This window comes from Brachyhypopomus gauderio, chromosome 21, assembly GCF_052324685.1.
Source record: "Brachyhypopomus gauderio isolate BG-103 chromosome 21, BGAUD_0.2, whole genome shotgun sequence".
NCBI lineage: Eukaryota > Metazoa > Chordata > Actinopteri > Gymnotiformes > Hypopomidae > Brachyhypopomus > Brachyhypopomus gauderio.
In genome coordinates this window covers 6081526-6095904 of record NC_135231.1, presented here as the reverse complement: position 1 = coordinate 6095904, position 14379 = coordinate 6081526, and the positions used below count along the sequence as shown (strand labels likewise).

The following is a 14379-nucleotide window of genomic DNA, read 5'->3' as shown; positions in this document are numbered from 1 at the left end:
ACCAAATCCATGGATCCTGCCAGTCTTACGCCTCACTAGAGGGTTTCAAAACTTTGGATTAGGCTAAGAGCCAACTGCAAAACCAGTCTGCAAAAAGTAGAATAATAAATAATGACTTCTGGATTCCTTGGTTAGAATTTAAAACGTTTGTTTTGACAATGAATTATATTTCATGCTTCATGCATCACTTTCAGTAATTTGAGTATAATAATTAGAATTTTTGTAGTGTCTTCCTGTAGGACTTAAGATGAAAGATGCTCTCACAGGGTAAATAACGACTGAAGTAAGCTGTTGAGCATTTAGCACTTGTTCAACTTCTGGACAAGAGCCATGCTGAGCAAATAATCCTTGTTTTAAATGGCTCACCCAAAGCATGAATATCCTTCACACACATCCTGTTTGAAGACAGCCACACCCATGTCAGAAGGTCTCCTATGTGGACTGTTCACCAAATATCCCAAACCTGCTTACTCGTGCAGGAGTTTCTGATCTTAGATTAAGAACCATATATAGTAATTTGTCTGTAACTCCAAGCTCAGCAGTCATGATGGTGAAACTTTGGATCACTAGGGAACAACAGATATCAACAGGGGTTCAACAGCGTTAAGCTCCATGAAACCATTAAATGCAAAAGAGAACCATTTGGGGGCAGAGCCCAGAACAAGAGTCAAGCTGTGACATCACAGCAGAACACTTAACCCCACCCACTTTTAAGATAGGTATATGTGTGCGCTCAAATGTGTGAAGTTTCACATTAGTGTTGTTTATGCTATCAGAAACTGGAATACTGCACAGAGGCTCAGGACAGACAACTGCCTAACTGGGCAAAAGACCATCGGTCCTAAGCAAGGTAATACCAAATTTATTTTAATAACAATTCAAAACAATTCAATTTGAATAACAATTCAAAACAATTCAATTCTAATAACAATTCAATAACAATTCTTATCTATACTGTTGGTGTAAAATGACTAATTTACTTTACCACACTGAACATTTAGAATAAGCAATCTAATTTGGGTCATTTGGGTGTTAATCTGATAGGTGTGCAGTATTATACTGAGAGCTGAGCGTTGTCCATAAAGCAGGACTGACTCTTCACAGATATCGTCCTCATAACATGGATGTGGCACATGTAGATAACAAATGTGTATGTTGTTCATGCAGGTCTTGATATTTTTCCAAAGTTGAGCTCACGATGGGGCTTATACAATCGGTTCAAATCACACCACAAGAGGTATCAGTGTTTATTGTTTTTTTTTTTACTGTATTTGTTATATTTTTTACTGTATTGTCCAGATGTAGCTGAGCAGCAACTTTCTGGATTGATTTAAGGTGGATACTGTGGAAATTTAGCATTTTACCACTCGTAGTTTCTAAAGTCTACCACTGTCCTGAGTAATGTTGAGGTCTTATTGACACATTGAAGCCATGCTGCCTCTATGCTGCTCTGAGGAGATTTCCTCCCTCACGCTATCATGGTCTGTGAGAAACACCTGCAGGGGCAAAAATATTAAACCTTCCCCACTGCTACAATGGGGGTTATGATTTTTTTGTTTTTACTTTTCTTGTAAATGATCAGCAAAATATCTGATGTGAGGTAACTTCTGTTTTACATGTCCCGGTATCTCACCTGTTTTGAGCAAATGTGTAAAATATTTGGTGTGATTGTCAAAGCTAAAAATTTCAACGGGCAACAGTGAAGCATTGCTACAACATTTGTTTCTTTACAGACAGACCATGGTGAGGAGAAAACACTAAAAAATGGTGAATCCAATGGACATGTCATCTCTGATTTGGATTTGACCGATGCTGGTACGAGCATTATTGCTGTTTAGCTGGGATGTAATCCTATGTGCTGTGTCATGTAATATTTATGAATATGAACTTTGTTTATGAATATATTCTAAGATTAAAACATAAACAAAAGAATACATTCATTTTCATTCAAATTTTTTTTTAGTTTGCCATAATGTTGCTATATAAACTTTGGGCGTAGACCGCTGACATACTGTTGTTTGATTTTCTCTTGTGCATACAGCATCTCGTTGTGCTAGCTGTTGCATAATAGCGTAATTAAGTTCTACAGCGGATGATACCTTGAGATAATATTGATACTTCAGTGATGGAGCAGAATGTGAGAGATTGATTCACTGGCCTTTGCTGATGAATCATGGATATTCGGATAGCTCATGGATTTGCCCTGAACCCCAGTGCATGCCCTTTAAGCCGTGTGTACACTTGGAAGTGTTACATATCCAAAGTGTGTCCACTGGTAACTCATTTGACAAAGTTCATAGAGGAGTGGTTACATCTCCCAATGATTCAAATTCTTTTCTCAAGTTCAGGTGTAACTCTGCCAATAGTGTACTTAGCTTTTCCTGAAATGTCTAGTGATTAACTTGTATGCACAGAGAAATGATATTTAAAACGTTTTCCCAAAGCACACAAAGTACCTGTGGAAAGTCAACTGATTCAATACAGTTATACTGTTTGTATATGACTCACATGCTAATCTCATATAATAATATATAAATATTTATTTATGTCAACCACATTTTTACATTTTTTTATGCCTTTCTCTCATCTCTACTAACCATTGAAGTGTCAGCACCGGAACAAGAAATGCCTGCGAAAGAGGAGCCCCCACATCCAATCGAGACAAGCAAGTTCTTCAAAAACATGTTCAAGAAGAAGGCAGAGGCCGAAGCGCCTGCCGTAGAAGCTTCCGGTTCCTCTGAACCCCAGATCATCGCTGTAGTACAGACTGACAGCCAGAAATCTGTAAGTGTTACATTTCTTTAGAAACATGTCTCTCCGCTTCTGGGTTACTAGTGTTACATTTTAAAACTTAAATAAGCAAACAAGCTTTGGTTAATGATACATAGTGATGTTTAGTTATGTAATAAGTAATATTTGATGTTTATTATTGAATGACATTTGGCATTAGTAATTATATTTGCACAATATGAAGTGTTACACATTTGGTAACCCATATTGTGACTGTTATTAGTAAAACATTTGCCTTTAAACACATGACAGTATTCTTTTTGCAAACATAGCTTATTTTTGGACCAAAAATGATTTTCAGTAATAAATCTTTACTGACTTTTTATAAAAAGCAGTTTGACCTAAAGTGGTTATATAGATGTTTGTGAGTCAGAAGTTGAATGGAAGCAACCACTGAGAGCAAAGAGCAGGTTTAGAAAGTTAAAAATATCAATCAAAGGTATTATTACAAATATCAATCTTAGAAGGTAATATTAGGAACATACTGTCACATCACTCTGTAATTAATGATGATTTACTTCACTCCAAACTTGTACTATTAGTGTAATTATTTTTATAAAATCCTAATGCCCATTTTATATATGCTCATATTGTGAATAAATCATTACATATACAGATACATAATGGCCTATATTAATCCCTGTCCCACCCTCGTAGTGTCCTGTCTTATTTTTGTCCTCACAAGCATTCTACCAGTTTGAGTGTGTGAGGGTGCAGTGCAGTACTTTGGTCATTCTTAGGATTGTGCACTTCTGGACAGAGTTCAATGTTGTCATTCCTTCATCTTAGGGGTCACAGTCCCAAGAGCCCCTGTTACCAGGACAACCTCGGCGTTCCACATTCTTTCTAGTTCTTCTTTCTGCCCCTGGTATTTTTAAATGTCCTTTCTTTGGATGTCTCAGTTACTCTATTACCACTGCTGTATTCTGCATCGTATCTAAGATCACTATGTCTGTTAGGTTTGTGCTTGCTTGTCTGTTTGGATGTGAAACCCCCACAGGACCTTTGGTATTTTCAACCACTCTGGCTCCTCCCATTTGGACTTTGGACTAATTGGGTGTCTAACTCATATATTGTTGTCCATATAAACACTTCCACTTTGCTACGTCTCCCAGTTCATGCTGTTCTCACCAGTCTCTCTGACTCTGGTACTAGGTACTGGATTGTCTCAGGGATCCATTAGTTCAGTCTGCACCTTGGGTATTATGGGATACCACCACTGCTTCAGTTCACCCACTGCTTAGTGCTGGTGCTTGTCCCGCTGTGATTAGCGCCTCTGTTCTGCCCTTCAGTCTTGCGGTTTCCAGACATTAGTAGGATTAGCTAATGTCACTGCCTCTGTTGGTAGTTCCTTCCATGAAGGGGCTTGTCCTGTAATGGCAACCATGGCACCATGGTTTGTAAATGGTAACCGTGCCAGAGATGTACAGGGGGATGAAAGTGAAGTGTACTTCCATGTCTAGACAGCCTAAGAATTTGATTATATTAATGTATAATCAAAATCAAATATGTTTCGGGTCTAATGTGAATATTTTTGCTCATTACATCATGATTTGAATTAATTGTCAAAATGAGTGCCATATTGAAAGTTTTCTAAAATGTGCAATATGAGCAGTTTTCAGTATTCGTTCTTTCTCCCTTCCTCTTTCTCTCAGCAAAAATCATTTTACTATATCTGCGTGTTGCTTTTCAGGTGAAATTTATTGCTTCCATTGTCATCACCTTATACTTCCATCCATGTGTCCTTTTGTATAAATTAATTTTCATGGGAGATTAATCTTCATTTCTGCCATCCAAGATGAAAACACAGAAGATGCTGCCAGTATCTTTCTGCCATCATCCTCTGACCTTGATTCTGAAATTATGTAGGCAATAGAATGAATAACATTACAGCTGATCACCTCCATTCAGATGCACCCATCCGTGCTGAACGTCTCACTAGAGTCATTCGCTGTTGATGACCATGCAATAATTGGAGCATGATTGGTTAAACCTTTGACCTGTACCAAGCTTCTTCTGATGTCCTGTGTGGGAGAGCCAGAATCTGCTCATTGGGTGGTTTTGTGTACTAGGACAGAAGTCCCTGAGGAATCTGTGACTGTGCCCAAAGAATGTTGCCTGTTACAGAGAAGACGTTGCTACCTGTAATGGAAACTGAGGGACTTTCATTTCTCAGCTACTGAGAGACCTGAAATGATAACTGAGTATCTGGTGTCATACCTGAGGCTCTAGTGTAGTGACTTTAACAGCATCAGGACCAGATGGAGACTGAGATTCCTGAGAGTACATCCACGACACTGAACATGGTTCCACAACACAGGCTGAGGTTCCTGCCACTAATATCTCAGCACCATCTTGTGAGCAGCTGTGAAATTGAACTACACGCTTACGTGGCTCACGGTAGAGGAGACGTGGGTGGTCATCAACACACCCTCCCCAACAAGGTGACTCAGCAAAAAGTGCTCAAGCATTTTGTCATCTGAACTCAGCACGCATTAAGGCTTGTCATATAATCCCTTCAGTGTGAGCATCCGTGCTAAAGAAAGAAGCATTCACATCACAGAGCGTGGGCCATGACTCAGGCTGCGGGAGGAAAGCCAATAGCGCTACTCCCATAGCGTCCAACTCAGGAGCTGAGGAAGAGGAACTGAGGAAGAGGAGCTCACCACTGAGGTCACTGGAGCACTGCGGAGAGCAGCAGGAGACACGTGTCCATTTGAAGGATGCGATGGATGTAGCTGAAACTCAGCAATAATCATCACCATAAAAAATATGAACACAGGAATCTAATAATAATACATCTATGCTGAAATATGTGGTTGAGCTCAGCTGCTTTTAAGGAGTGTCACTGTCGTTGCCATCGAAGATTAAGAGCTCAAATATCCAAGGCAGTTCTTAAAACGTTTGAATGAAGCTTAAATAAACTCTCTAAAGTTTTGCCGGATTTGAGGGATTCTCACAAAGGAGCCACTGCCCTGTTTTAAAAGCTACCGTGATCACAACACAGGACACAAGATAGCACGATGCCACCCACTCAGATCAACATCGTCTTAAGATCTGCCACAGGCCTTGTGATTTGAATACCTCCGACTTGCTATCTGGAATAGAACCATTAGCCACTGTTTTCGTTTTCTTATGTGAACATTTGCCTGTGATATACTGAACGTCCCGATGGTCATAAATGTAACTGTAAATGTGAACATCTGTTTTGTCATTTACCTCCTTTCTCAAAATTTCATTGTTGTCCATCAAACAAACAACATACAGGACTAAGTCCTTCAAACTAAATCATCTTTGTCTAGAATACAAAAATGAACATTTTCTACAACACTCACTGCCCTAATAGTATTCCCTTAAACACTTCAGTGAAAAAAAATCATATAAATACTATACAGTAACTTGGCTTCTTTTCTATGGGACACACACAAGCTTTAAGTCCAGAACATTGCTGAATAGCAATGAGTGAGGGGGAAAAAACATTCGTTAATGAAAGGGGGATTGTTGTCGGAGTCCTGAGTGGGCAGAGGCATGGCTGGAATTGTGCAGAGCCTCAATGCAGCGATTAACCGCACATCAGCTGTACGGCTACAGCACATTTCCAAAGGGCTAATTCTCTGGGTCCATCCATAGGAGCCTCCTGACATAAAGGGAAGTACACAGGCTAAGAAAGAGCCACAGGGCGAGCCTTCCAACCCCAGTGCTGCTGAGGTCGCAGAAGACATCGTTCAACCAGACAACACCAGCCCCGAGGAAAAATCAGTTATGAACTTTTTGAAAACATTCGTAAGTCCATTTCATTTTTGGCTAATGATGTGAGCGCAGCCATTTCGTGGATGGTTTGAAGGCATTGTTAATTACGGATGTTAAAGGCATCCTTAATTACAGACGTTTAAGGCATTGTTAATTACAGATGTTTGAAACCATTGTTAATTACAGATGTTAATTACAGATGTTTCAGGGATGAATATGATTTACGAGTCCTGACCGTCTCCGTTTTTATGCAGTTGCCTTTCATAAGATAATGTATATAATTCATTGCATTTTACCTGGCAAATGTGTGCTTCATAAGATTAAGCATCAAAGTGTGTAGATATAAATCTCAGGATTATATCACTGGTGAGTGATCATACTGCCTTCATAAAGTATCATAATGGAGAAAGACCAGTGCACTTTAAACTAGACCCCAAACTGATTGTTGCTTTTAAAGATAATTGGAAATTGAAGTTGAACGGTAAAGTTGATCTCTTTCGAGAGTTACACTGCTCCCCAGCACCGGGCTAAATCAAGCCTTTGAACATGTCACAATGTGGCAGTCTTTTGTTTCCCTGCATAATGTGTGCTCACAACGGAGGCCTGTGCGCTTCCAATCTGTGCTGGGCCCTGATAAAGCATGGGCCGGCCTACGCCATCTCCAGAGGACAATGGTTGACTCAAGAAGAGAGCATGTTCACTATGGGCCTTGCCTTGGGGTTCTTTGTGTGCTTGGGGAAAAGCTAGCTCATCTTAACTGCATCTGGACTGCAAGGCATCATCCTCTCAAAAGATTCTTTTTAAATATACGGTATATCTCAATTGCTTAGGCCTGGACGTACAAGGCAGTTGGGCACCAGCTGGTGATATAGGGGAAGGATTCACATGGAGTATCTGAAGGGGAGATATGTACTAAAGCATGCAGCCTTCATGGTTTTCCACAGTCACTCAAAGATTTCCATGTTTCCTCACACGTTTTTTGCAGAAGGTGAGTCCAACCAAAACATCAAAAGAAGCAACAGTTACTCCTGATGTCTCTAAAGAGCAGGTAAAGAACTCCTGTCATTTATGAAAGTTTGTGGATTATTTATAATAGTATTCTTCTTTACACTTTGAAGCTATTTCTGGAGAATTATTATCATTGTTGGTAGGTTGGCTGTTTTCTGATAGCTTCTGTGATTGTATCATTCATTTCCTGCAGTTGCAGTCAGATTTCTCTTTTTCTGCAGTTTACAGGGTATTAATGTAGCATGACTGTGGTCCCCTCCCAAAAAACATTTGTTTTTGATAGTCATCTTTGATCCATAGCTGTCTTTAAGGGAGAACAGCAGTTTTTATGATTCATTAGTCTGGAGTCAGGTGTATGGGCTTAGTCTAGAGCTATTGCACGACTACTCTCATCATCACACACTCCTGCCGGCTCTGATTAAAAGCCCAACCAGCTGGAGAAGATACCTCTACATGTCCCAGTCCGCCCCCTGACACCAGAGGCCTAGAGGCGGAGAGTACAAGCTTGGCATTCCTTGTTTTTCCCCCTTGTATACATGTATAAATGTCCTTACCTTTCCTATTCCACCCTCTTTTGTGTAATCACAGAAAGTGTGCCCGCCCCCTCAAGGAGCAAATGTAAGAAACTTCTACCATGGCACATTTCATAGAAGTTTCAGTGAGTGCAAAATTCCGTTCTTATCGTCCCATTGTCGGTCTCTCACAAGGTCCAGGAAGCATCGAAGGTTCTCCCTCCTCCGCCGCCAGCGCCTCCAAAGATGGAGGGCAAAGCAGAGATAGCCATAAAGAAAGAGGAGACGCCACCAGCAGATGCAACAGCAGTGGCAGCGGGTGGCAAGGAGCCAGCAGGCGCCAGCAAGGCGAAAGCTAAGGACAGCCCATTTGGCAAACTCTTCCGGGCAAAGGTAGGCGCCATAACACTAGAGTGTACTGAACAATATGCTAAAGTGTCCCATTATAATGTGGTTTAGCAGAGTTGGCAAATTAGAAAACACTGCAGTAGCATCTCACTGGGAACGTCATAGTAGGGCTATGAGAGGTTTTAAAGAGACTCAAAAAAGAATCAAAGAGACAGCATAAGAGACAGCATACAGGGTTGCCAACTTTTGACGTTCGCTTGGAGTGAGATTTTAACCTGGAGGAGGTGGCGAGTGTAAATTGTTGAGCGGGGGGGGGGGGGGGGGGGGGTGTAAACCAGTAGGCTAAACTAGATAGGCGTGACATATCGGAAGTGTGGCGTGAGAGCGTGTGAAAACGGTCGAATTCGTGTGAGAGTTGGCAACCCTGCAGCATAACAGAATGATTTGCATAGGAGACATTGCTAGACAAATTTGCGTCAAAAGTTCAAGTAGCAACGGTGAACAGAGGTGGTTCCCCTGCCAAGGCGTCAGAGGGGGTAAATGACAACACAGAAGTGGCCATTTTGAAATCATTTTTGAAAAGACTTCTGCATTCAGTGTTTTTCACATTGTGTTAATTGCATCTTTTCAACAATCAGTGTGAAGTTATTGATGCTGAGAAGAAGGATGAACTATGTTGTAGATTAGTAGGTATAGATTTCACATTAAAGATTCACCAAGATTCCATATTGCAGATTCTTTGTGAGTTTTTTTTTTGCAAGGTTGTTTTTTATAGCAGCTAGGGTTAGACACATCTTGTGTCAGGTAGGTGTTAAGTGCTTCAAACCACATCCCCGTACGCATTTCAATGAAATGACCATATCTGTTGACAACATCTACTGCTGCACCTCACTATCAGAAGGAAAATTCCACTTGGTGTTATACATCAACAACTGTATTTGCATTACAGTGAAATCATTCACATATTACCACTGTCAGCCAAATAAACCATGAGTTTTGGGTCTCATTCACTCCATCTCATAACTTAATAAGGAAGATATTGTATTGCAAGTAGTTTAGATACTTCTCTTATGAGAACAAAATAAATGAAAGCTTCATGGGAATTGCCCTATCAGAGGCGTATGGGAATAGTTTCTTGCCTAGTTAATCCAAATATCTGCTTACCTACAGCCTGTGGTGAAGGAGACGGAACAGGCAGTTGAGGTACAGGTAAATAAGTTCAGCACTGTTTCAATTTGACCCGCTATTGACAAATTCTCAGTCTCTTTCCTTTTCCTTTCAGATCGTAGATAAGAAGCAGTTACATTTTTTTTTTTTGTACCACCTACAGATTTCAGTGCTTATCTATTCTGTCAATCGTGCATTACTCTCTGTCCTTGAGGTGTGGCTTAGCTGCCTGAAATTCCTTCTGCGGTATAGTTCTTGTTCCTCTTCTCTCTTACGGTTATGCTCGTGGTGTCTCACACGTTTTCGGCTTGGTTCCCTTTTTGATGTAACGCTGACACTCTCCCGCTCCCAACTGAAGGTAGACGCATCCAAGACGAGCACCCTTGAGGCCACCGCCAAACCCGAGCAGCCCCCGGCACCCAAACCAGAAGAGCAGAAACCAGAGAAGAAGCCCTCACCCTTCGCCAAATTGCTCAAACCAAAGGTAAACGGAAGGCGAGCGTCTTGAGTGACGCCGGCCGCGACCGAGCGGCACAGGTCCAGGAGTGTTGTGGTTTGAGGACGTGCATGAAGTAACGGGGCTTGTGTGAATCCGAGGTGCTGCTAGGCCAGGTGGGCTCTAAGATCCAGGCGGCTGCATCGACTGCTGCGGCCAGTGTCTCCCTTGGCACCAGAGGAGCGGTACTGGGCCACACACACTGTGCTCATTCGGACCTTAACCAGGCTGACTGAACTAAGAGAGTCGCAGCCAGCATGCGCCGCACTATGACTGACATATTAATGCTGTGGTCCATTTGCCTTGATTGTTTTTGTTATTTGTGGTCTGTTGCTGTTGCGAAATGCTATATGTTTACTTAATAGCTTAGCAACAGTTTATATGGTTTCTACAATATTAATATTCCTAGTTTTGAGGACTTAACAATCACTGATCAATCAGGTACAGCGGTGGTTAACAGCTTTACTTTTCATATCACTTTAATCTAATCTTGGCCTTTTTCACTGAGCTCATCTGCCACTTATGTGTGTAATCTGCATAGATTATTAAAGCTATATAGACGTGAAGAGTGTAACATTCTAATTCACTTTGTGTGACTTGATCCAAGGCTACAGAGTCCAAGAAAGAGGGCCCCGCGGCCCCCGCGGCTGCAGAGGTCAGCTCAGGGGTCAAGGCCAAAGAAGAGCCCAAGGCTGCTACCGCGACCCTAGCTGTACCTGCCCCAGACAACAAATCCTTGGGGAGTGCAGACAACTCTTCACCCAGCATCCCCCGCAAGATAGAGAAGAGGAACTCCTTCCAACTGTTCTTCAAGACCCTGGTAAAATCCACACCCGACGTGAAACAAGACTTCCGCAAGGATAGTGAAATGAAAAGCAAATATCGTGTTTGCTTCACTTCCATTTTGCCATGTAATATTGCAATAGCTGCTTTTCTATTGTTTGATCCCTTATAAGAAAAACGTTTGTACTCTAGTTTGAGTTGCATGTGTTTTGTCTTAGTTGTAATGTCTACTGAGGAAGGTCAGACAAACAATATCGTATTCTAACCACTAGGTGACCTCATTTGGCAAAAATAGATTCCTATGTGCAATGTGAAAATTTTCACTATTTTTGGAGCTGTTCCCAAAGGTGCACACTTTATTCAGAGGTAAACCACCACTGTAAAAGAAAAAGAAATGTTATAGGATTCTCTATTCAAATATCTTATCAGCTAAAGAGACCATGTGCACTTATATTTATTCTATTTCTTATTACAACTGAACATGGACTGAACATGTCTGAAATGAGCATGTAACACCCATGACATCACACTATAAGAATACTGTGGGAGGTTATTTAAGTGCATACATTAGTCAACTATAATGCTAACAATGAGTTCGTTTAATTGGGGCATGTTTGAGCTAGACTTTTCAGGGAAGCTGATGTAAATAACAATCCGGTTGTCAGACAGGTTGCGATCGGTTGTGCTCAAGGCAGCATGGTGAAACTTCAGGAAAAGCGTGCATTAAAAAAACCCTAAAGACAACAGGGAACACAGTACTATCAGCGCTTCTGGTGTGAATGCGACACTAACAGTGTTTTTTGGTGTGTATCTCAGGGTCAGAAACAGCACTCTGACGCTGGAGTGCAAACAGAACCCGTCGCACCCGAGAAGACTAAATGAAGCCTCGCGTTGGAGTCATCGTCTGCACAGAAACCCTTTGCATGTACATAAGTATACGTCCTCAAAACGACGAGATCATTAACCCCTACTGCTGGAGGTGAACCGAGAACTGGAGGGGAACCAACGTGTCCTGAAACCAGACATTTATATTATTAATAACCATTTCCCATATTTCTCAGCCCTTATAAGGTCATCAAGGACTTGACTTCAAATCTCACACATATTTGGATCTCTATATATTCATTAAGAATATAGGAGCTTTGGAAAACCTGCAAAGAACTCTTGGGTTTTTACAAGGTTTAAAATGAAGTAATATTAAGACTAATGTGACCACATGCAGTTTCTGTTATATGGGAATAGTGTAGTGTAATGTAAATGTTAATTAACCCCATTACCCTGTTATTTTTAACTCCACACTGTGCACTTCATGCAAGTGTTTATTATTGTATGCAAGGCGTATTAAAACTAGTGTTCAGCTTCTTTATATTGAAAAGGGAACATCTGATTTTTGCACATGTGGAGTGTCTCAATAATCATTCATATGGCCGTCAAAACAATCTGTGAATAAGTTGTCACCAGGTCATAAGCAATAACCCACACAGTCTCCATTCAATCAACTTTAAATATCTCTTATTGAAACCTCCAAAGTCAAAGATAACCCCACTTTACATGCTTGTGTTGTTTGGTGGTAATATTGTTTTATACTGTTTTCTCTGATCGGGTAAGAGTTTTAAGACTTTTCAGGGTATGACTGATGCAGCATTGTCTACATGTCTAATGTTACATCAACATTTCCACACAACTTTTGCTAACACATTAGGATGTTACACTATAGGCCTCATTATCATACATTTATAATGTTTTCAAAATGAGCAGTCATTTTTATACTACAGCAAAACATACTATCTTTAACCAAGTCTTTACTAACTGGTGTTAGCTAGATCATTTATAATTAGTACACTGTTCCTTTGGACTTTGACTACCTAAAAAAACCTAGTTTCTCTTGCTCTCAAAACCTCTTGCTTTCCATTTGATCCACCATAATTGTTTCCTGTGAAATGGTATCTGTGTTCAGTATCAGGTAACGCAGGCAATTTATGTAATTTCAATCTGCCCTCAATTTATATTTAAAAATAAAGAACCTAATTTGAAATCATGATTCTATCTCTACTGTCAGAGATCCATCACTTTTTCCTTTTCATTTTTGCTTGTAATCAACTAATGTCATCAATTAAATGAAATATTCTGTCTCTATGCAATGATCCAGTCTTTGTTAATAAAATGCAAGGGTGCAAAATTATGAGGACTTTGCTTTCTTGTAAAATATGCTCTATACTAACAACTCCAACAATTCTGGACACTTTTATCTTCATTATCCAATTGGACAAACATACGTCCCAGTAAAGAATTACTTTATTTAAGGTTATTGAATTCTATTTCCAGTTTTATCAGCTGTTGGCTAAATGTCTTCAATACCCATCAGTCCTTTTGTCCCTGTGTAGTTCTGACGCAAGCGCAGTGTGGACATGCAGGGAGGAGTCAGCCAGAGGAGGGGTTGAGTGGGAGAGAGAGAGAGAGAGAGAGAGAGGGAAGGCAAGGAGGTGGAGCAAGGATCAGATTCCAAGGTCCCTTGGGGGCCAAGACATTTATAAGCCACTTTATAACTAACAGAACCTGTTATACTTCAAAAGTAATACATTTTATTTTCCCGATTACATGCATAACAGGATCTGCTGACAATCTCCTGACAATATAATTTTAACTGATTATCAGTGAGAACAGTATCTGGCAGTCACCAGCTTACATAAGTACTTTTTAAAATGTGCTTTTTGTACTTATATGTATTTGCATTCATTGTGGAATGTGATTATTCTGAGGCTGTTATAGGGTAAAAAAGCTTATCTGGCCGTTTGGGTGATAGTGGAATAAAGGCAAGCAGACCTGTTCACAGTGAAGAAAACAGAGCAGTCGTTACCTTACACACTGATGACTGCTCTCTTAATTGTCATTCATTAAACATGTATGAGTAGGTGTGACCTGCAAACATATGCTACACTGATTAACTGGAAGCTATCTCAAGAGTTTGCGTAGTCTTCAAAGGAATGTGTCAGTAAAACAACTGCACAAACTTTTTTATATCATGCATACATAAATTGTGGCTTTGACACCTTTGAAAATCGTCGAATTCTTACTTCATTACAATGTATTAACAGTTTCAGAAGTGATAATTTGAAATTTCAAGAAAATACTCCTTGTTCGCACTCTTTTTGTTTTATCACAAGGTGCCTTAAAGACTTACAGTCTCAAACCACATCCTGTGTGAGTGGAGCTTCACTAAACCACAGTTGAAAGGGTTTATATTTATTCACACAGGATAGATTTTTGTATGGTGTACATATGTGTAATAATGTTAGAATAGCTTGACAATGACTGGAAAGGACAGAATTTCCTTCCTCTCTTGAGATTTCATTGGACATCCATTGTGGAAGATTCTGTGCATTTGCAGAATGACATGCCCAGCAAGATATATGTTGCCAGGCTGGCTCCTAATCTTGAGCTGGTGTGTACACTGAAGGGGAGATAGCACCGTCTTTTAGCTTACACCATTCACTGTATCAGTGTGCATTCAACAGCAATATTCCC

General features: G+C 40.4%; 1 protein-coding gene across 7 annotated transcripts; it reads left to right on the top strand.

The window, feature by feature from the left end:
- The first annotated feature begins 617 nt into the window (after positions 1-617).
- bcas1 (brain enriched myelin associated protein 1) lies at positions 618-13036 on the top strand. Of its 7 annotated transcripts, none has more exons than XM_076983990.1 (13): positions 627-850; positions 1168-1237; positions 1734-1815; positions 2606-2784; positions 6421-6573; positions 7526-7588; positions 8137-8166; positions 8256-8453; positions 9579-9611; positions 9934-10059; positions 10173-10256; positions 10679-10891; positions 11671-13036. In XM_076983990.1, exons 2-13 carry the CDS (start codon positions 1199-1201, stop codon positions 11734-11736), a joined length of 1266 nt encoding a protein of 421 aa, XP_076840105.1. In that variant the 5' UTR covers positions 627-850; positions 1168-1198; the 3' UTR covers positions 11737-13036. The 7 variants fall into 7 exon arrangements, with proteins under 7 accessions (XP_076840106.1, XP_076840105.1, XP_076840103.1 ...); XM_076983988.1 differs by having other exon boundaries at positions 644-850; positions 9579-9617; XM_076983991.1 differs by lacking the exon at positions 8137-8166 and having other exon boundaries at positions 618-850; positions 9579-9617.
- The last annotated feature ends 1343 nt before the right edge of the window (positions 13037-14379 follow it).